The sequence below is a fragment of the Struthio camelus genome, chromosome 24 (genome assembly GCF_040807025.1).
Source record: "Struthio camelus isolate bStrCam1 chromosome 24, bStrCam1.hap1, whole genome shotgun sequence".
In the NCBI taxonomy this organism is placed as follows: domain Eukaryota; kingdom Metazoa; phylum Chordata; class Aves; order Struthioniformes; family Struthionidae; genus Struthio; species Struthio camelus.
In genome coordinates this window covers 9,515,550-9,537,896 of record NC_090965.1, presented here as the reverse complement: position 1 = coordinate 9,537,896, position 22,347 = coordinate 9,515,550, and the positions used below count along the sequence as shown (strand labels likewise).

At 57.6% G+C, this 22,347-nt stretch overlaps 1 protein-coding gene across 5 annotated transcripts; it reads left to right on the top strand.

Moving 5' to 3' along the window:
- Positions 1-9,973: 9,973 nt before the first annotated feature.
- Positions 9,974-20,351, top strand: PPM1J (protein phosphatase, Mg2+/Mn2+ dependent 1J). Of its 5 annotated transcripts, none has more exons than XM_068918406.1 (11): positions 10,141-10,245; positions 11,342-11,500; positions 12,488-12,614; positions 13,185-13,508; positions 14,042-14,154; positions 15,508-15,592; positions 17,458-17,576; positions 17,805-17,868; positions 18,146-18,253; positions 18,406-18,557; positions 18,693-20,351. In XM_068918406.1, the coding sequence occupies exons 2-11, from the start codon at positions 11,478-11,480 to the stop codon at positions 18,838-18,840; spliced, it is 1,263 nt and encodes a 420-aa protein (XP_068774507.1). In that variant the 5' UTR covers positions 10,141-10,245; positions 11,342-11,477; the 3' UTR covers positions 18,841-20,351. The 5 variants fall into 5 exon arrangements, with proteins under 5 accessions (XP_068774502.1, XP_068774507.1, XP_068774506.1 ...); XM_068918405.1 differs by having other exon boundaries at positions 10,143-10,245; positions 10,990-11,500; XM_068918404.1 differs by lacking the exon at positions 10,141-10,245 and adding an exon at positions 10,564-11,146.
- The last annotated feature ends 1,996 nt before the right edge of the window (positions 20,352-22,347 follow it).

Genomic DNA, 22,347 nt, shown 5'->3' with positions numbered 1-22,347 from the left:
CCCTGCCGGCCGCCGCGGCCCCCAGAGCCGCCCCAGAGCCGCCCCCACCACCTCACACACCCCACGGCCGCCCCACGGCCGCCCCCACCACCTCACACACCCCACGGCCGCCCCACGGCCCCCACCACCACCTCACACACCCCACGGCCGCCCCACAGCCGCCCCCACCACCTCACACACCCCACAGCCCCACCACCACCTCACACACCCCACGGCCGCCCCACGGCCCCCACCACCACCTCACACACCCCACGGCCGCCCCACGGCCGCCCCCACCACCTCACACACCCCACAGCCGCCCCCACCACCTCACACACAGCACAGCTGCCCCACAGCCGCCCCCACCACCTCACACACCCCACAGCTGCCCCACAGCCGCCCCCACCACCTCACACACCCCACAGCCGCCCCCACCACCTCACACACCCCACAGCCGCCCCCACCACCTCACACACCCCACAGCCGCCCCACAGCCGCCCCCACCACCTCACACACCCCACGGCCGCCCCACAGCCGCCCCCACCACCTCACACACCCCACGGCCGCCCCACAGCCGCCCCCACCACCTCACACACCCCACGGCCGCCCCACAGCCGCCCCCACCACCTCACACACCCCACGGCCGCCCCACAGCCGCCCCCACCACCTCACACACCCCACGGCCGCCCCACAGCCGCCCCCACCACCTCACACACCCCACGGCCGCCCCACAGCCGCCCCCACCACCTCACACACAGCACGGCCGCCCCACAGCCGCCCCCACCACCTCACACACCCCACGGCCGCCCCACAGCCGCCCCCACCACCTCACACACAGCACAGCCGCCCCACAGCCGCCCCCACCACCTCACACACCCCACAGCCGCCCCCACCACCTCACACACCCCACAGCCGCCCCCACCACCTCACACACCCCACAGCCGCCCCACGGCCGCCCCCACCACCTCACACACCCCACAGCCGCCCCACAGCCGCCCCCACCACCTCACACACCCCACGGCCGCCCCACAGCCGCCCCCACCACCTCACACACAGCACGGCCGCCCCACAGCCGCCCCCACCACCTCACACACCGCACGGCCGCCCCCACCACCTCACACACCCCACAGCCGCCCCCACCACCTCACACACCCCACAGCCGCCCCACAGCCGCCCCCACCACCTCACACACCCCACGGCCGCCCCCACCACCTCACACACCCCACGGCCGCCCCACAGCCGCCCCCACCACCTCACACACCGCACGGCCGCCCCACAGCCGCCCCCACCACCTCACACACCGCACGGCCGCCCCCACCACCTCACACACCCCACAGCCGCCCCCACCACCTCACACACCCCACAGCCGCCCCACAGCCGCCCCCACCACCTCACACACCCCACGGCCGCCCCACAGCCGCCCCCACCACCTCACACACCGCACGGCCGCCCCCACCACCTCACACACCGCACGGCCGCCCCCACCACCTCACACACCCCACAGCCGCCCCCACCACCTCACACACCCCACAGCCGCCCCCACCACCTCACACACCGCACAGCCGCCCCCACCACCTCACACACAGCACAGCCGCCCCACAGCCGCCCCCACCACCTCACACACCGCACGGCCGCCCCACAGCCGCCCCCACCACCTCACACACAGCACAGCCGCCCCACAGCCCCCACCACCACCTCACACACCCCACGGCCACCCCACAGCCGCCCCCACCACCTCACATACAGCACGGCCGCCCCACAGCCGCCCCCACCACCTCACACACCCCACAGCCCCCACCACCACCTCACACACAGCACAGCCGCCCCACAGCTGCCCCCACCACCTCACACACAGCACGGCCACCCCACAGCCGCCCCCACCACCTCACATACAGCACGGCCGCCCCACATGCAGCCCAGCCACCCCTCAGCCCCCACAGTCACCCCGTCACCCCACACGCAGCTTGGCTGCCCCACAGTCACCCCACTGCCCCACACAGGCGAGCGTCCCCCGGCCCCGACGCAGGTTTACCTCAGGGTCCGCGCCCCACGCCCCTCCTGAGGGGAGCTGCCGCCATGCCCCCGCAGCGCACCACTCGCCGGGGCAGGGGCCGAGCCACCACCGCTCCGAGCTTTCTGCAGCCAAGAAGCACCCAAACGTTGGCGCAGGCCCCGTCCTAGCGCTGCTGGAGACGCTTACGCCCAACACCGGGGACCCAGAGACCAGCGTGGGGCAGCAGCTGCCCCAGAACAGCTCCCAGACTGGCCAAACCCCGTGGTTTCCCCAGGACATCTCAGCCTTCCCTCCTTGACCATTCGAGCAAGTCAGGCCCCAAGTCTCCTCCTGAGAGGGAACGGTCTCCCAGCAAGGGCCACCCAGGTCCAAGTTACAGACCGATGACTGCTACTTGGGGAGCCCACACGCTGGCAGATCTCCTGGCCATCTTCTCTCCACCAGACCATTTAACACCCACACGGTCCCCTCTCCCCACCCAGGGCACCAGCCACAGGGCAGGACCACGCTGAGGCCACCAGCCCAGCACCAGACAGACCCCACCACCCAGCTCACCACCCCCAGCCTCACCCAGCCTCCCACCATTCCCATTTTACTGGGAAAACTGGCTCACTCGCTGCCCACCCCAGGCCACCCAGCTCCCTGCAGGGCACGCTGGGTCCCAGCAACCCACAGCACCATTTCATGCATCCAACATCTCCTGTTTCTGCTGGGGAAGGATGCAGGGCAGGGACAACCTCCCCCCCATCATGCACCCACAGCAGAAGCCCACACTTGTCTCTTTGATCTTGATTTGATTATATGTTAAATTCCAGTTTAATTAGACTTGGTAGGTCAAAAGAAAGGGGGAAAAGTTCTACACAATTAACCCAAACCTCAGTAATAAGATGGTAAGGGAACACAAGCACCTTATTCTCCAGATCAGAGGATTTTAATAATAATGGTAAAAATCAATATGAAACTAGATTAGATCTTCTGTTCATATTCATCAGGTAATTTGATAGAGCATCTGCAAACTCAGGTCTCTATTTCTGTGGTGAAAAGTAAATACAAACATCTTACTTTCCAGATCAAAGTTTTAATAGAAACAATCAAGAGCAAATGCAATCAAAAATACCTTTCACATCAGCCAAATTCCAATTAAATTAGGCCAGATTATTCAATAAGGAAGCCTATAAAATCAAGGTCTTTATTGATGTAACAGTATAGAAATACAAACATGCTGCTTTCCCGATCACAATTTTTCCCCCTGCATTGAAATGCTAAGTCTTAAGTAAAACTGATTTCATTTGAATTACAGTGGAAGTGAATATAGTAATTTCCTTATTTCCCTCCCTCCCCCCCCCCCCCCCCCAGTTCTTACTTGTTACACTTCCCAACAATCTTCTACATTGTTCTCTTTCCTGGATATGACTCTTCAAATAGTCCATAATTTTATCGTAAAAAAGACTTAATAGCAGTAACAAGACAAGTTTGGCAAGGAAAGGAACTGCAATAGAAAATCCTGGTGATGAACACTCATCTTACCACAGAAGAAATAATTTCCTCTTATACTGGACAGCTGTTGACAGACCTGGGAAATATTTGGTATCCTTTAACTCTCCAGACAAATAACTGGCTTTTTATCAGGAAGAAAATTCAGGGGTTACAACAAGGGCTCTGGATAGATGGTTATGTCAAGATAGATGGGCATGCCAGAACACTGCAAATCCTCAATACACAACCAACTTATCTACAGCTAAAGGTAGCAGCATACAAGTTAGTTTAATAAAGAAGCCGGAAAAGGCAGAGATCCTGTCATTTTATTTTACAGAAAGATTTGTCACACCCACATTTTCAATGGATCACTGGATTAACATTTAAGCTATTTAATCCAGTTCCTCTGCCTACATATTGATCCCCCCAGGCTATCTCAGCACATAGTACCCCATACTGCAGATTTTGTTCTTTTCATAAGACTTTTGCCTACACCAGAGAATTTCAACTACACATTCCGAGCTGCACAACACAGTTGCGGTTCTGGAGAGCTGCAGAGGCCCAACCAGAGGTGCAAGAGGGACACTCCAGGAAACTAGGACACCTGCAGACCAGGCAGGGTTTTCAGAGGTCACACTGGCACTGTAAGTGCTATTGGAGGTCCCTACGTTGTCTGGGATCTAGATCCAAGCTTCCAAAAAAATCCCCAAAGGCTCCATAAATTCAAAGTATCCTCATTATTATGCATTTGTCTATTATTGTCCTTTTGCATTTCTACTGTGTCAGGTGAAATTATACATGAACAGAAGACCCTTGAAGCCTTTGAGAGGATAATTCAGCATGAAAATCCCTAGGGTGATGTGAGGGGGAAGGAAATTTCAACAGCTTTCCCCCCCCCCCCACTCTCTGCTGCTAAGTGACTCAAGGAGGTTAATGTGCTGATTTCCCCCTCTCCACAACAGGAAGAGGTGAAGGTAAAAAGCTTGCAGGAAATGCACACCAGCAGAAGATCATTTGGTCTGCAAAACACTGACCACAACAAGCTGCAAAGGGATCATGTATAAGCTCCAAGCTGCAATGCTCTGAAGGTTTTCCTGCACTGGAGTGGGAACAGACACAGTGAAGTTGTGTGGTTGCAATCAAATTATCCCTTAAAAGAAATAACAATAAATTCTGAACTTCCCAATTACAGGGGACAGGCAAACCTTGAAAACCATTAAAAGCTGCTTCTTCTGTTGATGAATTATCCAGAGTGCACAGAGCTATTTACTGAACTTCACTGTATTACACTAATTATAAATTAATATATTGCTCATTACACACTAAAGCTGTGCAGTCAACTAATGCGCTGCTGTGAAGAGCCTATTTTAAAACATCCTCTGGTATTTTTATGATCTGGATGTTTAATTTACTTCTGTACTGGTTTAAATGCCACCAACATGTCATTCTTTCATATTTTCTTACCAGAAAGTACATTACAATGCAGAAGAAATATCCCTGGCTTCATTCTACCTCCTTTGGGCTTAGCAACCCATTGGAACAATGAACCTCCAGTTTTCTTAATACTGAGCAGTTGCACACAAAATGAAAAATAGCATAACTTGAGCCCAATTCCATGTTATTAGTTTTTAATTGATGTTTAGCATGGCAGTGGGTTGACAGTAGACTGTCAGTCACAGTGCCAGTGTTTTCCATCCACAGCTGATTCCTCTTTTCATGCACAAGGGGCTACCAGTGTCTGTTGCCCTAGTCCAGTTCAGTTCCTCTTGCCATGAGCAGCATCATGTGGAACTAGCAGAAAGGATAGTCTTCTCAAAGAAAAGATAGCCATGGGAGGCAGGGGAAGCATAGGCCACATCAGACACAAGCCTCCAAGGGATGGGAAAGGCACAGGGCACAGCTGCTGACATCTAAAGCAGCCACAGCAGGTTCACCAGAGTTTGCATCCCAGAGCTCCTAGTCTGACTCGGCTTCACCCAGCTCCCTCCCCAAGCATGTGCACAGGCTCTCGTGCCAGGGAGCACTGTGAAAGGGACCACCAGAAATGCAAACAAGAAACTTCCCATTCAGCTTGCAGGCAGAATGAATCGAAGAAAACGTGCTTTTTCTTTCTTGAAAAAGTTATTAGCATTGCATTGTTTTAGGGAGCATCTTGGAACATGTTTTTGTCAGGCCATTCTTTCAGTGCAGTGCTTAGCATAATGGAAATGACAGAAATGTAAAACAGGACTCAAACTCACACAGAATTAATTTTGGAAACTTCAATTTCCTCCTTTCCAAGGAACACATCCTGGTGACTCAGCAGTACACAGCAGATTTGCAGCCCTATGGGGAAGAGGAGTTTCCCCCTGAGAACCCAGTGATTTTCAACCTCAATAACACAAAGTGTATTGCACAAGGAGCCCCTCTGTCACCAGCAGGGCGGAGGTGCCATGAGGGAGAAAGGCATTTGGTGCCAAGAGACAGAGGATCCTGGGCTGCTGGAGAGGGCTGGATGGGTCCCAGCACTCTGGGCTGTTCCAAGCTGGCCCCTGCCTGCTGCCCTCCTTCCCACTGTAGCTCCAGGCCATGCCAGCACAAGGGCTCACAGCTGACCCAGCCCCTGCAAGCCCAGGCTGTGAGAGGCATTCAAGCAGCTAGACAGCATGGGAAGACCAGGAGGGAAAAGAGGGGGAGCAAGTGCCAGAAGCATATTAAACTTGTGCACATGCCAGGGCTCCAAACTGTTCCTTTCCCAGTCCAAGCTGTGGAGCTCTCCTGTGTCCGGCTCACAGGCCCCAGTTGCAATAAACAAAGCAGTTTATAAAGGGCTGCACTGAGCTAAAAGAGCCAGTAAAATTATGCCAGGGAATTCCAAGATCATTTCTATTTGGCTATTTCAAGGGCATTTGGACTTCCTATCCTTCTTCCTACCCTCCACAAGAGGAGGGGCAAGAGGCAAGGAGCTTGACATGCTTTAGGTAATTGGTTTCTTTTTCAACTACACTGAAAGTAAATAGGGAAAGCAGCAGCACTTCTCAGCAGACGCTTTTCACTCAAAGCGACGTAAAGCCAGGTCTCCAGTGACTGCACCCCACCCCCTGCCTGCTGAGGACAGACATCATCAGCACTGCCATGTGGGACCTCACACTCTGCTAAGTGCCATAATGGCAAACCCCACAGAGACAGACTGCAGGGGAAGCTTTTACTCTTTCATTGCCTTTCCTTCTGATCTCAAATCCCACTTCCAAATAACTATTTCTGACAATGGTGACCTAAATCTTCCAGCACTGCTTTTCTATGGGGCTCATGTGCTGTCTGGAGGGGACTGCACAAATAAATTGCCATTGCACAAGTTAAGCAATACAGATATCCAGGAACCCAGACCTCTGGGTGGCAGGATGCCATGAGCCTCACAGTCCTGGGGAGTCCAGGGACACCCCAAACTCCTGAACATGGTGGCCTCCATGGACACAACCCCCTGACCTGGGACACTGCAAAGCCAGATGCAGGCCAGCTCCCAGCAGGCCTATAGCAGAGGCTGTCTCTCCATCCAGTGCCTTCTTGTCTCTGCAGTTTTTGCTGTCCCTCAGCTAAGGCCAGCAGCTGCAGATGGAAGGGGAGACAGTGGGGTCAGAAAGGAGGGTGTGCTGGAGAAGCAGCAAGGGCCTCAGGGCCACCACAGCCCACACTAAGGAAAAACACCTGCAGTGCCTGCTGAAGGAGAGGGGACATAGGCACAGAGAGGAGGCAGAGGAGCAAAACCTCCGGGCAGCAAGGTGTTCTCACTTAGCTCTGCACTGTGCTGGTAGCAAAGCAGTTCATACAGGAGCTCAGATTTCACCACAACTAACAGTGAGAAACTGCTCAGAGAAGGAGAGGGGCAAAGATGCAGAAGCCTGTGTGCAAGGCACCTGGCTCTACAAAGCTCCTGCTCTGCAGTCACACTCTGGCAGGACCAAGCCAGCATTCAGGGGAAGGTGGCCAGCAGATAGAGAGCCAGTCACACATTTCTATTTAGGAGGCATGCAAGGTCCAGAGAAAAACCTGCCTGTGCTCCCAGAGGTACTTGGGGGAAGCAGCCATGCTGACAACTGAGGACAACTGAAAAAAATCAGACCTGATTTAGTTTGCAACTAGAAAAAAATCCCTGTGACTAGAAAATGAGCAAAGGGAATCAGCACAAGACTGCATAAACATGCAGGCTCTGCAAGCTGAAGCTCAGCAGGACACAGCCTCAGCTCCTTATAGGAGGGCTCAGCTCCCAGTTGTCCTAGTCCCCTGCTTCAGCTCCAGAGCTGCACAGAGCTTTAGAGGCCTCAGGACTCAGCTTTCCCCCAGCCAACTAGCCCCTAGCTTACAAACAAGGTGAGGAACAACAACTTCTAAAAATAGATTTGACCCACTAACACAAGATGCAAGAAAGAGGTAGATATGTACCTGCTACAAGAGGTGCCTACTCCCCTGCCCATACTGCAAGCCAAGAGCACAGCAAGTCAGCCCTCTTTCCAGGCTCTCCTTTCTTCTAGCATCACCTGCAACAAGGAAGGCTGAAAGGAGAAAAGAGAAGGCAGGGGAGTATTTATCAGGGAACACATTACTCCGAGCAAGCAACAGCTGGGATGCACAGGTGAGCAGTGGATGCAAAACAAGGGAGGAAACGAGGCAGCAGCTACAAATAGGAGTGTGAGAGCAATCCTTAGGAATAAGAGCTAGGAAGGGGATGTAGGTATAGGCAGGCTTCAGTAAGGCAGATTGCTAAGTAACTTAGAGCTAGGGCTAAGAAGCTACAGGGATGTTGGCTATAAGGAGCGTTGAATAGTCTATGGGGTAGTCTAGTTCAGTTAGAAGAACTCTGACTAAGGTAGGAAGTTAAAGTGCTGAGAGCTTTGCAAAGCTGGTAGGAAGAGCCCTGCTTCTGCTCAGATCTCAGAGTGCAAAAAAACCCTGTGTAGAAGGGAAGAAGCAGTTTCCTTGAGGAACTGAGCACTGGGGTACACACAGATTTTTAGGAAATGGGCTCTGATTCTGCTTTACAGCTGGCAAATGCTGTAGGCTTTCAGCAGGACTTTTGTTGTCATAGGAACCCAGAGATGTGGAGGTGCTGAGGTTGGGCTGTGTGAGTGATGCTGTCTAAACTGCCAGATCTTCTGTTCCCAGCTAGCAGAGATGTGTTGTTCTGGGTCAGCTACATCTGCATCCTGACCAATGCCTGACTGTAGCTGCCTTGGTAGCAGGGAGAGATGCAGTGTTCAGTCCTTTGTCATGTTAGCCCCTTGCCCCTCTGCAGGGACTATCAATAGCCCAGTGTGACTGCAGGTAGGTTGGATTTCACTGATGAAACAAGGGAGAGTGACAAAACACCTGCTCCTGGAAGTAGATGTAATATCAGAGTAGGTGATGTTGCTAGAGCCCAGGGAACATTCAAATATGAAATCCCTGTGCTTGTCCATAGACTAAGCACAGTGAAAGGAACAGATGCACATGGGCAGGGTGGGCCTGTATCTTCAGCAGAGAAGTATCTCCCTGCTTCCCTTCTGCAGCCAGCAGAGGATTTTCCCAGAGCTGCCACTCACTGGCTGCTGTGTGCCCTGCTGCACAGTTCTCTCCTAGAGCAAGACTAACAGCAGGAAAAGCAGTGAGTTGCCCTGTCAAAGGTCCTCAGCTGCATTTCAGATGACTGTGGCACTGAGAACTCAATTATTGACAGCTTTCCCTCTGATCAGACTTCATGCCAAGAAACACAAAGGTTTTACCTCATCTGGTCTACCTGGTTTCAGGTAGACGCAAAGTAGAGACTTCTACTTATTGCATTGTAAAGCTCTTGGTCTAGTAGCTGTCCTTGCACCACTGTTAATGCATCGTTGCTGATGCCACGAAACGTAGCACCGCGTCGCCTGTTCTGGGGACCTGCACGGAGCAGCGGTGCTAGTGCTGAGGGAGGTCAGGCTGGCTCACGCTGCATCCACGCTGCTAACCAGGGACCTTGGAGTAAACCAACCTGCCAGCTGGCCTTGGCCCAGAAAAGAGATCAAGAGCGAATTAGGACATATTCAGCAGGCACAGCTGGGGAGCAGCGCCATGGAGCGGTGCGCAGGGGGTGTACCGTGCGGGCAGAGCAGCGCTGGCCTCGCCCGCCGGTGGGTGGGCAGCAGGGAGCAAGGCAGCCGCGCCGCCCCGCCGGTGAAGAAGCCCCGGGCCCTGCGGGCTCGCCGGAGCCGCTCCGCTCCGCTCTTGGGTGCGCATCCCAGCCGGCTGGCCTGCCGCCGGCGGAGCGGGAGGGCTGCGGGCGGCCGCGCTCCGCTCGGCACCTCGGCTGCCAGCAGAGCGGAGCCGCGGGCCTCCTCGGCCGGGACCCCCCCCCGCTCCGCCCCGTCCGGGGGAGCGGAGAAGGCAGGGAGGGCAGCGGGGGAGCGGCGCGGAGCCCGGCCCCGGCCCCGGGGCGGAGCGCAGGGCGGAGCGCGGGCGGCTCGGCGCGGCGCGGCCGGGATCCGCACGGCTCGGCCCGGCCCGGCTCGGCCCGGCATGCTGGTGCGGGTGCGCACGGCGGTGGCGCACCTGGTGGCGGGGCTGGGCCCGGGCCCCGGCCCCGGCGGTGCGCAGCCCCCCGCGGCGGCGGGCGAGCCCCGGCGCGGCCCCGGCCCCGGCCCCGGGGGGGCGGCCCCGTCCTTCTGCCGCCCGGCCTTCCTGCAGCTGACGCCCGAGGAGCTGCGGCGCGCCGACGACCACACGGGCCGCGCCGTGCAGAGCCCCCGCGACGGCCGCCGCCGCCTGCCCTGGAGCACGGGCTACGCCGAGTGAGCGGGGCCGGGGCCGGGGGCGGCGGGCGGGGGTGCCCGGCGGCGGTGCCCAGCCTCGGCTCTGGCGCCGGCCGGCTGCTGCTCTGCGCCGCTTCGCTTCGTGTCCTCTTCCCCTGAGGTTCCTTGAGGTCTTGTGACTGCCGGAGCGCAGCCTGCGTTTATCGGGCAGCAAAGCGCCTCTTACTTTTAAGAAGGTTATGCGGGCTGAGCTCTGAGATAATGGTATCTATTCTAAATATACTTCCCCCATCAGACAACGCTGAGCTGGCTCCGAGTCCTCTGGGCACCTTTTCTGGAGCAGGCCAGGTGCGTTTCCCCTTTCGAGGCAGTCCCGTTGCTGCATCTGAACAGGGTGCTGCATGTTTCCTGCTCTACAGAATTAGGATGGGCAAACTCCTGCATTGAAAGGACTCTCCAGCTCAGCAAAGACTTACATGACTGCTTGGTGCTACACCCCGGGCAGATGTGCTTCCTCCGGCTGGAAGATGACTTGCAGCCCCAGGGACGGTCAGAGTGGAAGTGCACCAGGCCCAGGGCTGGGATCATTAGAAACTAACCTGGGCAGAGGCTAGTTGGTGATAAGCTGTGTTTGTTTCCTCAAAAGGGGCAGATACGAAGCCTGCTCTTTAAATGTCTGTGGTGGGCTAGCTATCAGTGTGTGTTTGCAATGTTATCCATCAGTGAATATTTCAAGCTCTTCTGCCTTTTTTTATTTTCCATACTTATCTGCAAAACACCCAGTGTCACAGATGGGGAACTGCCGCTCTGAGGGGCGAGGGAACTGTTCCAGCTCATGCAGGAAATGTGAGGGGGAGTAGGGAATTGAAGCTGTCTTTGGAGTGGGACCTGACTTCAACTTCCTCTTTGATGGCCTGATTCTCTTCTCCTTTTGCTCACTGTGAGTTTTGCCCTTAACTAAAGGCAGGTGGGGAACCCCAGGCTTTGAAGGTTGGCCTAACTGCTCAGCGGGTGTCTGCCCGTTCCTGCATCGCTCTGCACGAATAAACCTTCCTGATTGCCCTGGGAGCCCTCAGAAATGTTAATTCACCCTAGGAAACCCTGGGGTAAGAGTACCCTGTGCTTGATCTCACAGGAGCAGGAATCTTTCAAACTCTGTGAGGAAAGAGTGAAAACCGCCCTCTGCTGAGCAACAAGACTTCTCTTCTGTGTCCCAAGTCTTCTTTCTGCAAACTGCTTGAAGAACCTGTGCCCAAAGAGCTCATCCTGTTATGCATATTTACAACTTCCTCCCGTGAGCAGGTTTTGCAATCTAGATCTGAAATCTGCTTTGCCAGCGTAAATCAGCAAGTTAATGTCAATCTTCTGGCAAAAGTTCTGCTGGTTTCATCTTTCTGTCCTCCTCCCCGTTTTCTCTGAGCTACCTGGTCTCTCTGAGCGATGCTCTGCGTTTCCTGGCACGCGGATGAGGCCATGATCCCTTTGAGGATCTGAGTCCAGGCTCGGTGCGCGTGCATTGAGGCGAGTGCAGGTTCCTGGGCAATAGCTCTGCGTGGGGCGCTATGTGGGAGCATCCTTCCTGCGGAGCAGCTGGTCTCAGCTGGGAGCTCTTCTTTTCCTCCTATGCAGCCAGGGAGAGCGAGGCATGGGCTGGCCCTGGCCAGTCTCTCTGAAGTCGCCGCATGAAAACTGCCAGTCGGTAGATGGCTTGTTTCAAGGCGCTGCCTCTTGTAAGGGCTTGCTTAGGACAGCTGTTCCCAAATAATGAAGTGACCGCTTATTCCAGAGCAGCAGTGCTTCTGTCCAGACTGGGACTGAGCTACACAGAGAAGATGATTCAGATTTGAGGGGGTGGGGACCTGCAGCCAAATAGCTTTTTCTGGTCACCTCCCTCTGTGGATGCCCTGAAGAGCTGCCCTTCCCGGGGTCCTGCTGTGTCAGTGGGAGAGAGGACTGCTGTCACCCCACAGATCAGCTGGTGCAATGGATTTGGGAAGTCTGCTTGCCTGGCTGCTGCTGTCCAAAACAGGGCCAGGAATACCTGTGAAGAGCATCGGCGGGGATGTGGGGGGACGGGGAAGGGGGCTGATGGCGATGAACTGCTGCTGGGGCGACCTCTTCTAGAGGCGTGGGCGGGTTTAGCAGAGATGCCTGTTTGCATCCTTGTTCTGGTGTCCACAGAGCTAGTAAATTAGCAGCCGTTTTTCTGGAGTAACTGTGGACAAGCCGTGAAATAACTATCTGGTGCAAAAGAGCCTTTACACCTTGTTCCCTCTGGCAGGGTGATAAACGCTGGGAAGAGCCAGCACAACGAGGACCAGGCCTGCTGTGAGGTGGTGTTCGTGGAGAGGCGGCCCAGCCCGCGGAGTCGTCTGCCGTCCAAGGAGGGCACCGGAGAGCTGGAAGGGGTGAGAGCCTGGGCGCTGCCGTGCTGCACGCACGCAGGACCGCACAGCCGCTGCCCGTGTCCAGCGGTGGCTGGGAGGGGATGCCTGGCGAGAGGATGCGAGATGGCACATGGAGAAGCGGGAGCGCAGCCTCTGCGTGCTTGGGGATTCCCTCGGTGCCCGGGCCGGCTGCCTGCTCCTCGCCAGCTCCCTCCGGTGTCCTTGCTGCAGGTGGCTCGGGGGCTGGCCAGCACCCTAGGGAGGCAGCGTGCTGGCTGTCGCGCTGGCCCATCCGTGCTGTGCCCTCTGGGGGAACCAGCTGCCGGAGGAGGCTCTTTGCAGCGTGGGGTTCATGACGCAGCACTAGGCTCGAGCCAAGGATCGGTTACGTCTGGGCACCCTCCATCAGCTGTCTGGGTCACTCCTGCGCTGTGCTGGACTGGGACCAGGGGGCTGGAGGCGAAGCTCCGGTGTCCTGCTGCCCGGAGCTGCTCACTGCAGCCCTAACTCCGGCTGCTCTGACTTCCCCGACCTGTTTGCTCCGTCGCCTGATTCCCTGCAGGACTCGCTTAACCTTCCTCTCTTTCCCAGGGCAGAAAGGGCTTTTATTTCCACTACTGGGCCTTGTTTGATGGCCATGCCGGCAGTGGTGCTGCTGTCATGGCATCCAAGAGGCTCCACCTGCACATCTGTGAGGAGCTCCGGGACCTCGTAGACATCTTGCAGGACCCCTCCCCACCTCCCATCTGCCTCCAGCAAGACGCACGGGCCGGCCTGGCTGAGCCGAACCAGGTGTCCCTCACGGAGGAGGACGGAGAGGTCCCCAACGATGCTCTGCCGCGTTTTCACCTGGAGAAAGTGGTCTCTCATGAAAGCCTGGTGATTGGTGCCATCGAGAACGCCTTTAAGCACATGGTGAGCAAGCTCTGCAGTCCCTGCCTGTGGGGCTGCCCTTGCCCGGAGGCACCCCAGTGGACATCCTCTCGGAGCAATCTGCTTTGCTTTCTCTTTCAGCGCGTTCTTGTCCCCTCTGGCCAAAGGCAGTGTGTAGGTCTGCAGGGAGAGGGCTCCAAGCAGGGCAGCTCCTGCCTTGCTCTGATGCTCACGCAGAGGCTTTGTGTGGATGCAGAGAGTTTTATTGTGCTTGGTTCCAGCAGTGCCCAGCTGCTTTCCTCCAGTCTTGCTCTTTCCAGCCCACTCCATGCCTTCGTGGGCTGCTCCGAGCCCAGTCGGGCAGGGAAAGGGGAAGGCCCTGGCCCTGGCCGGTCACTCCTCTCCCCCTGGAGCCTGCGCTCGCCTTGTTAGCAGCCAAGGTGCTGACGGAGCAGCAGAGGACTATTTTGGGCTGCTTGGATGTTTGCTCGGCTGGCTTAGGGACAGTGGCCCTGCCTCTCCCTGCGCTCCCCTGAGTTGCAGCCTCGTGAGCCTGTTGCTGTCTGTCTCCCCAGGACGACCAAATCGAGCGTGAGCGGGCGACCCAGCACGTGTCCGGGGGCTGCTGCGCCCTGGCTGCCGTCTACCTCATGGGCAAGTTCTACGTGGCCAACGCTGGCGACAGCAGGTACGGCGCGGTGGCGCGTGCCTGCCTGCAAGCACAGAGGAGAGCACATGGTGCTCTCCACGTGCGCCTGTGGGGTTGCAGGATCAGCTCTGCTGGCTGGGGCTCCGCTCGCTCCCTTCCATCCTGGCAGCGTGTCTGCTGGACATTTCAGTTGCACCCCAGCCCTTGCTGCCAGCATTGGCCTCAGGTGGGAGTTGGGAAGTGAAAATTGCCCTCAGTAAAGCATTCAAAAATGCACAAGAAGTCTTAATTTTAGGCTATGTTTTATAGCAATGAACTGCTCCAAGATAAGGGCAATTTTTCTACCAAAGCTTATGGAAATCTATGTGCAGACAAGCCCTGTGGGAGCTTGGAGCCCAAGGATTTCGACTTGTAGATACATTACCTTGGATGCATTAGTGTGGTCATGGATATGTTTTTGTCCCCCAAGAAATAATCAGGTAGTCCATCTTATGCTGAGAGCAAAACTGTTTTGAATTGCCCTGTATTTACTGCAGGGTTAGCTTACCGTGACCAATGTCATGCCAGCAAATATGGGTCTCGGTAGAGTTATCCGAGGCTGGCAGATGCACTTCCAGCTCTGGAACTGTGGAGAAAGCGGAGGAGCTCCTTTGTGCCCTTCTGCCTGGTGATTTCAGAGCAGAGCGAGGTGGGACCATGACTGGAGGCTGGAGGCGATGAGCTGGGCTATGTGCTTGGCTATGGTCGAGCCCAGTGTGGCGATGGTATGAAGGGCTGGAGGCATCATATGACAACACTGGTGTGGATCTTGGATCCCCCCAGGACCTCCAGAAACGTCTCATAAACAGACTTTTTTTTAATGCATCAGAGGAACAGGCCAGAGGAACTGGCCCCAGCAGTGAGCCTGCCACGCTGGCGTGCGAGGGCCGGCTGCTTGCACCCGTGTCCTGCTGCCCCTGAGTTGTGCCAGTCCCGGATCCGGCTCCCCTGTTAAAGGAGGCTTTGCAACCTTTGTGCTGCTCCTTTTCTCACAGTTTCCCTTCCTCAGTTTGCACTGTTCTCCTCTGCCCCACACTTTTCTGTTTTTCTTTTCCTCCCTCCTTCCGTCCTCCTGCAAACAACTCAGGTGTCCTAGGTCCCTGAAGGGGCATGCAGGGAGCGAGCTGCAGCATAGCCAGAGGAGGGTTCATTGTCTCGGGGCTGGGCAGAGGGACGGCAGCCGATACGGGAAGGTGTTGCTCCGGCTGGACGGTGTGCAAGGTTGCCCCTCTGCCGCGGGGCGGCCCTGAGCAGACTGCTCGCTGCGGCTGGGCAGCGAGACCTGTGCTTAGCTACCACCCTTCATGTTGCCTCTCTTCCTCTCTAATCTCATCCTTCCATGTTTCATTGCAGGGCCATTATCATCCGTAACGGGGAAATCATTCCAATGTCCAGGGAGTTTACTCCAGAGACAGAGAGGCAGAGGCTGCAGTTTTTAGTAAGAAAGACCTTTCTTCTAATCTCATTCCTAAACCACCTCCTGGCCCCCTTCCCCAGCCCCTTACGCTCCCTGCCTGGACTTCCTCCTCTGTAGGAGGTGCTGGGGGGTCAGGGGGCAGCATCACAGCTGGGATCTGGCCGGAGGCACTCGTTCATCCCAGCCCTGCTGAGGGCCCTGCCAGCTCAAAGGGTTGTGGAGAGGCGTTTGGGACAGGTTGCTCCTCCAGATCACTGCCGAGCTGACTGGTGACTGGTGGAGTCCCGGTTTGCTGTGTCTGGGTCTGAGCGAAGGCTCTTGCATGGGCCTGGTGTGGTGGACTGTGCCTGGGGAACAGGGAGAGCATCACCCTTCTGAGCCAGGTGACCGTGTCCTGCCTGGCCGTTGCAGCAGGGGCATAGGCTCGCCTGTGCAATGGCCTGTGAGGGAGCTGCTGAGCATGCTGGATGAGTGTATTTCTTCTTCACCCATCACGTCCCCTTGCTCATTTGAAAAGGTCGCGGTGCTAGTGCTGAGTCCTAGTTTCTTGCCTGGATGCTCCCTTGAGAGCTGGGGAGCTGAAGTGTGCCTGCTGTCTTCTAGCTTTCTTCCCAAAAGTGCCCCTCTCCTGCCTGTGCTGGGCAAACCTCTCTGTGCTGGGCAGTGAAACTTTATAAGGTTGTAAAGGCTCACTCCAACAGCAGCACAGAGGCGGTGGCGTTTGTGTTGGAGGAGGTTTTGCTGGATGTGTTTGCTTGGCTTGGAACATACTTGGAAAAACACCAAGGCATTTCTTCTTCTCCGATCTATTTTCAAACAACCCAGAGAGGAGGAAATCACCATGAGCAGGATCCTCTCCAATGGGCCGTGTTGGACAGGGCACGCAGGCAGAGGGCCAAGCGTGTGCTTGCTCCACTGCGTGGCGGTCAGGGCGCTCTCCTCCAGAGCGGGACAGGACTGCCCCCACCCCGATGTTCCTGAGGGCTTTTTTCCTTTCTTTTAGCTCCCCTCTCTCCATCACCATTTTCCAATGCTGCTGGGACCCCTGTTCCCAGCACTAGTCTGGTGCGGTCAAGGGCCCCACGGCACCTGCATGCCACGCTCTGGGGTGGTTCGGGGCTGCTGGCACGCAGAGGATTGCCTGGGGCCACCTTCTTGGTGGAGGGTTTGCTTGTGGCACGCTAGCTGTTTTGAGAGGAGTGGGTCTTGGTAGTGGTCTGCAAGACTTGTGTGAGAGTAACACCTTTAAGAGCGTTCAGGCATTGCATCCCCGGGAAGAGCCCTCTCTTTACAGAACAGAGCATGGTGGGACCTCCACGTGGTGGGATTTAGCCCTTGCAGGGGTGTTTGTCGTCTGCTAGCAGCATCCACAGCAAATGGATGACACTCGGCCCTGGGAGCCGGGGCTGGCAGACATCCTGGCATGGGGCCCTGTCCTCTGCCTCTTGGGGAAGGTGCTCTGTGTCGCTTCTCACTCCTTGCCCTTTCTGAGTCACGGCTGCAGCTGGGACTGTTTTCTGAAAAGACCTGGTGGCTTTTTCCTCAGGCTAATGCCACTTTCTGTGCTGAGCTTTGCAGCCCCAGGGCTCTTTGCTGGTCTGACTCTTCCTAGGCAAATTCCAGCTTGTCCCAGAATTTGCTCTTTTGCATTTTTGATCCCTTTTGGGCTAGTTATTCCCCAAACCTCTCTGTGCAAAAAGCTTCACCTCTTTTGCTCTGTGTGGGCATGGCTGTCCCCAGCTGCTTGCAGAGGGGCCCGGTGCAGGCCCGGGTGGCGGAGCAGGGAGGCGGTGCTGCGCAGTGCAGCCAGGCGCCCGGGCCGTCCCTCGTGCGGCTTGCGGGGCGCTCGCCTCGCACTGCGGCTGAGCCTGGGCATCCTCCCGCAGGGCTTCCTGAGACCCGAGCTGCTGGGCAAGGAGTTCACGCACCTGGAGTTTCCCCGCAGGATCCAGCCCAAGGAGCTGGGGAAGAAGATGCTCTACAGAGACCAAAACATGAACGGCTGGTAAAGCTGCTGAACTGCGCGTGGTGCCCTGCTCGGAGGGACGGAGCCCCGGTTCCCGTGTGGCCGCAGGGATCCAGCTGAGCCAGCCCTTGCCCTTCCCCTGCGTGGCACACCGCGCTCCGGGTGTCCGGGGGGCCGGTCCTTGGCAGATGCCTCCTGAGCAAGCAGAGGGGTGCCGAGAGCCTTCACCTGCCTGCTGACGCGCTCTCTCTGGTTTATTTTAACTAGGGCTTACAAAAAGATAGAAGAGGATGACCTGAAGTTCCCACTTATCTATGGGGAAGGTAAAAAGGTAAAGTGCCGGGGCGTGAGCTGTGCGGTGGGGGGCTTGAGCGCTGCGGGTCACCGCTCCCCAAGGGGAGCAGGCATTGCAGCAGGGCTGCAGCGCTGGCCCTGGCATGCGCGTGGGGGCCGTTTCCCGCCTGCTCACAGTGAACTGGGGGCTTCCAGCCTTTTTTCACTAGTGCTGCAACAGCTCCAATGCTGCGTGCATTTTCTCAGCTGGGAACAGAGGCAGAGACTAAGTGGCTTGAGGGTTTGTTTTTGTTTTTGTTTTGCCTGTTCTCCAGGCTCGGGTAATGGCTACGATTGGGGTCACGCGGGGCCTAGGAGACCACGACCTCAAGGTGTTCAGCTCCAACATCCACATCAAGCCTTTCTTGTCCTGCTTCCCTGAGGTGAGTCTGACTGGTCAGATCTGCAGCGCGCCCAGCGCAGCGGCATGGAGCAATGCTAGTGTTGACCAGGGCCGGCAGCGTGTCCGAGCTGTCTGAGCCTCCTCTGCCCCTCCATGCCCCTCACCTGTGCGTCTTGCCCCATTGCTTCGCAGGTCAGGGTTTATGACCTCACGCAGTATGAGCACTGCCCCGACGACGTTCTTGTCTTGGGCACCGATGGGCTCTGGGATGTCACCAATGACAAGGAAGTGGCTGGTGTAGTGATGGAAGTGCTGACGAGCTACGAGCCCAACGACCCATGCAGGTGAGCCTGGGGCAGGCTCCCAGGGGAGCCTCCAGTCTCTTCTTTCCTTGTTAGGGACCACAGTGTGTCCCAGCAGGGTGTTTGCAGCCGTGGGGCCTGGGGGTCGCTGCTGACCCATGCTCTGTCCCCCACCAGGTACACCATGGTGGCCCAGGAGCTGGTGGTGCGGTCTAGAGGGGTCCTGAAGGAGCGTGGCTGGCGTCTGGCCAATGACAAGCTGGGCTCTGGTGACGACATCTCTGTCTTTGTGATCCCTCTGGGTGGCCCAGGTAACTACACGTGATGCCCTGTTACCTCAGGGCAGAAGGGCTCGTGTTGCCTGGATGGACACGAGCAGGACACCAGAGCTGCCTTGGGGCCACCTCTCTGGAGAGCACTTATTTCCTGAGCCAACTGCAAGAAGAGTAAGAAACTTGGAGCCTCTATGCCCCGGGCCCCTGCCCAGAGCATCCCTGCCCACCCGCTGCATCCCAGCCCTGCACACCATCAAGCCCACACAGAGGGAAAGAGGGGGACTGGGGTAGAGGGGTGGTTTTCATGGTGCCGTTTTCTTGATTGCTGTGAAAAGCCTAAACGCTCCCTGGCTTCTCAGTGCATCCTTTGCACCTCACCTCTGGACCTGGGCGCTGGTTACAGCGGCGTGCGACTGCCGCTGGGCTCGCGGGGGCCAGAGCACGTGTACCTCGTGAAGCGTGTGCTTGCTGCTGCAAACGTCTCCTCTCCTCGCCACCCCTTGAAATTTGCACCATTAACACTGAAGCTGCTGCTACTGCACCAGCGCCGTTGGGATGGGCGCTGCATCCAGATTGCACCACTGCTGGGAGCAGAGTCCTGTCGATCCGTCTGTCCTGCTGGCAGTCGGGGTGACGCTTAACCCAGCAGCCTTGAAGGGGAGAAACCAGGCTGTGGGTGGCCCTGGTAGCAGCTGAGCCCCACGACTGATGTCCTGGCTTTGTGCTTACCCTCCTTGGCTGTTTGGGCCTTCATCCCAAGCTGTTTACCGTGTCTTCGTCTCAGGTTTTGGGGGATGTGACAGGTGTTCGGTCACTGCGGCACACTGAAAGCACCTGCAAAGATATGAGCCTGCTGCACTTGTACAATGTTCACCAGCCCTTGGCTGTGTTGTGGGTCCTGCCCACCAAATCTCCTTATGTCTTGGGTCACTGCTGTGTTTCTAGAGCCTATTATTTATTATTAATTAGAGAGCTGAGTGAGAGAATGCCCAATTCAGAGGGCTTTTTTGGCAGGGAGAGAACATGTATGAATATGTCTATATTTCTGAGCAGTTCTAGTCTGGGCACTGCTGAGCACCAGTTATACACAGAGCAGCCCTATTCAGCCAAGCTTAACAGCTTAAACATGCTGCACAGATCTGCTTAGCTGAGGGCTGGAGACCAACAATAAAATCTGCTTGCTGTGATTGAAAAGAAAAAGACAGCTCCCTCCTTTTCCTTAATAATCTCAAAGCTGGTGCTGAGCAGCAGAGGGTCTCTGCAGAACCTCTCATTTTGTGCCATGTGCTCCTCTGACCTGGAAGATGAGTTTCCTGGACCTCTGCAGAGCATCGCCTCCTTCCAGAGCGCGAGGGATTCGTCCTGGCAGCGCCGGAGCACAGCCCGGGCCGGGGGGGCTGGCCGTGGTCCCTGTTTTGGGAATGTGCTGTGGCACTGGCAGTTTCTCTGTGTCCTGCTGTCACTGGGGGCAGCCAGCACTTGTCAAGCGTCACCTCTGGGGAATGGTGTTTGTCTCTTGTAATCAGCAAGATGTAAATAAACTGAGTGCACTTAATGGGAAGTGAAAGTTATCCAGCGTGATTTTAACCTGTTGACGTTGCCTGCGCTGAAGGGAGCACGAAGTGATGCGCGGGCTGGGGCGCCTCTCCTGGGGTACACGCCTCTCCCGTGTGCTCGAATAAAGGTTTTGCTGCTTTGAGTCCCCTCCAAAGTCTTTCTTGCAGGGCTCCTGCAACAGAGACTTATCTAAAAGCTGATGGTTCCCCTGCCCATCTCCTTTCTGCTCCCTCTCCGGGTTGGCCCGAAGGAGGAGTCCCTTTGGCGAGGCGGCAGTGGATGGAGGCAGCTCTGCGGGCTGTAAAGCCCGGGGGAGCGCCGAGAGCCGGGGCCCTGCCGGCTGCAGCGCTCCTGTGCCACCGGGGCGCGAGCAGGGGCTGCTGCGGCCTGCTGGGAGCGTCTCTGCCGTCGCGCATACCCCACCGTCGCGCTTCACCCCTTGTGTGCAGACGCTTGCACGTCTTTTCCCTGCATCCCAGCTCTGGTTTGCAGGGCTCTGTCCCCCCGGAGCGGCGCTCTCCGATGCCAGTTGCTGAGAATGGCCTCTGCTTTTCCAGGTCACTGCTGGGAGCTCTGGGATAAAGGCAAGAAAGCAGAGGGAGAGGTTGCACTTAAAGTTTCCTCTGTGGGTCCCTTTTTTTCTCTGGGAGCATTTCCTTTGGAGCCAGCCCCTGGGCTGGAGCTTGATAAATTAAGAAAAAAACGTCTCTGAGCCCTTAAAATAGGAACAGTTTATGGGCCTGGGTGTGGACCCTGGAGCTGCCTTACCCTTGGCTGAGTCACGGAGACTTGCCCTGCACCCAGGGCATCGCGGGAGGAGCAGTTTGCCTCGCTCCTCCAGCCAGGCCTCGCTCCTCTGGCCGGGCCTCGCTCCTCCGGCCGGGCCTCGCTCCTCCGGCCGGGTCGCGAGGGTGCTGCCTGCCAGGGAGCGTTGGGCGCAGCCCGCAGGCTCGTTTCTGCATGAGCGGTGGCAGCGCAGCCCACACGTCCTGGTCCCCACTGCTGCCCTTTACTGGGCTAGGGGCTCTGCTAGGTCCCCCTTAGCGGGGACAGGAGCTTCTGGGGACAGAAATGATCCTCTCGTGTCTGCCCTGTGTCCAGTGCAGTGGGAAAACTGTCCTTCCCGGGCATTTCTGTAGGGACCAGCCAGCAGCCGGAGAGCCCCGAAGGCCAGGGCAGCACCCGGAGCAGTGAAGGAGGGTTCAGCTGCTGGCTGCCGCCTCCTCCTCCTCCTCCTCTTTCTCCCCCTGGTGCGGCCACCTTGGCACCAAGCCTTCCAGGGCTGAGCCTGCCTTTCACTAGCTCTTGGCGCTGCTGTGAGCACCGGCAGCGGAGGGAAGGCGTTTCCTCAGAGGTGGGCTTGGGTGGGGGGTTCCTGCTTGGCAGGCTGGAACATGCGATGCTCTTTGCTGTCAGCTCTGTCTGGAAGGAGGATGTGGGTGAAGCGAGCTCAGCCTTCCCGGAAGGGTCTGCTTGCTCCTGGGGCTGATCGAAAAATTGGGGGGAGGGCGGGGGGAGGGATGCTGTGATTGCCTCTCCCCCTTTCTGGCGTCAGTAAAATAAAACGGGGAAAAATATTTCCCGACTGGCTCCACAGGTAGGCAGCAAACAGCGAGTCCGCAAAAACGCCTCTCCCTTTCTCCCTGCCCGTGACCATTCCTGCTCCGCCCCGGGACAGGGACCCGGCGCCCCGGCTCCCTCTTCGCCCAGCCCCTCGGGCCCGGGGCAGCCCGGGCGCTTTTCCTCCAGATGTGAACAAACCGCGCAAGGGACCCCGCCGCCCCCGACGGGCGGCCCCCGGCTCCGGCCCGGCCCGGCCCGACCCGACCCGACCCGACCCGACCCGACCCCGACGGACGGCCCCGGCCCCGGCCCGGCCCGGCCTGACCAGACCCGCCCCCGACGGGCGGCCCCGGCCCCGGCCCCGGCTCCGGCCCGGCCCGACCAGACCCGCCCCCGACGGGCGGCCCCGGTCCCGGCCCCGGCCCCGGCCCCGGCCC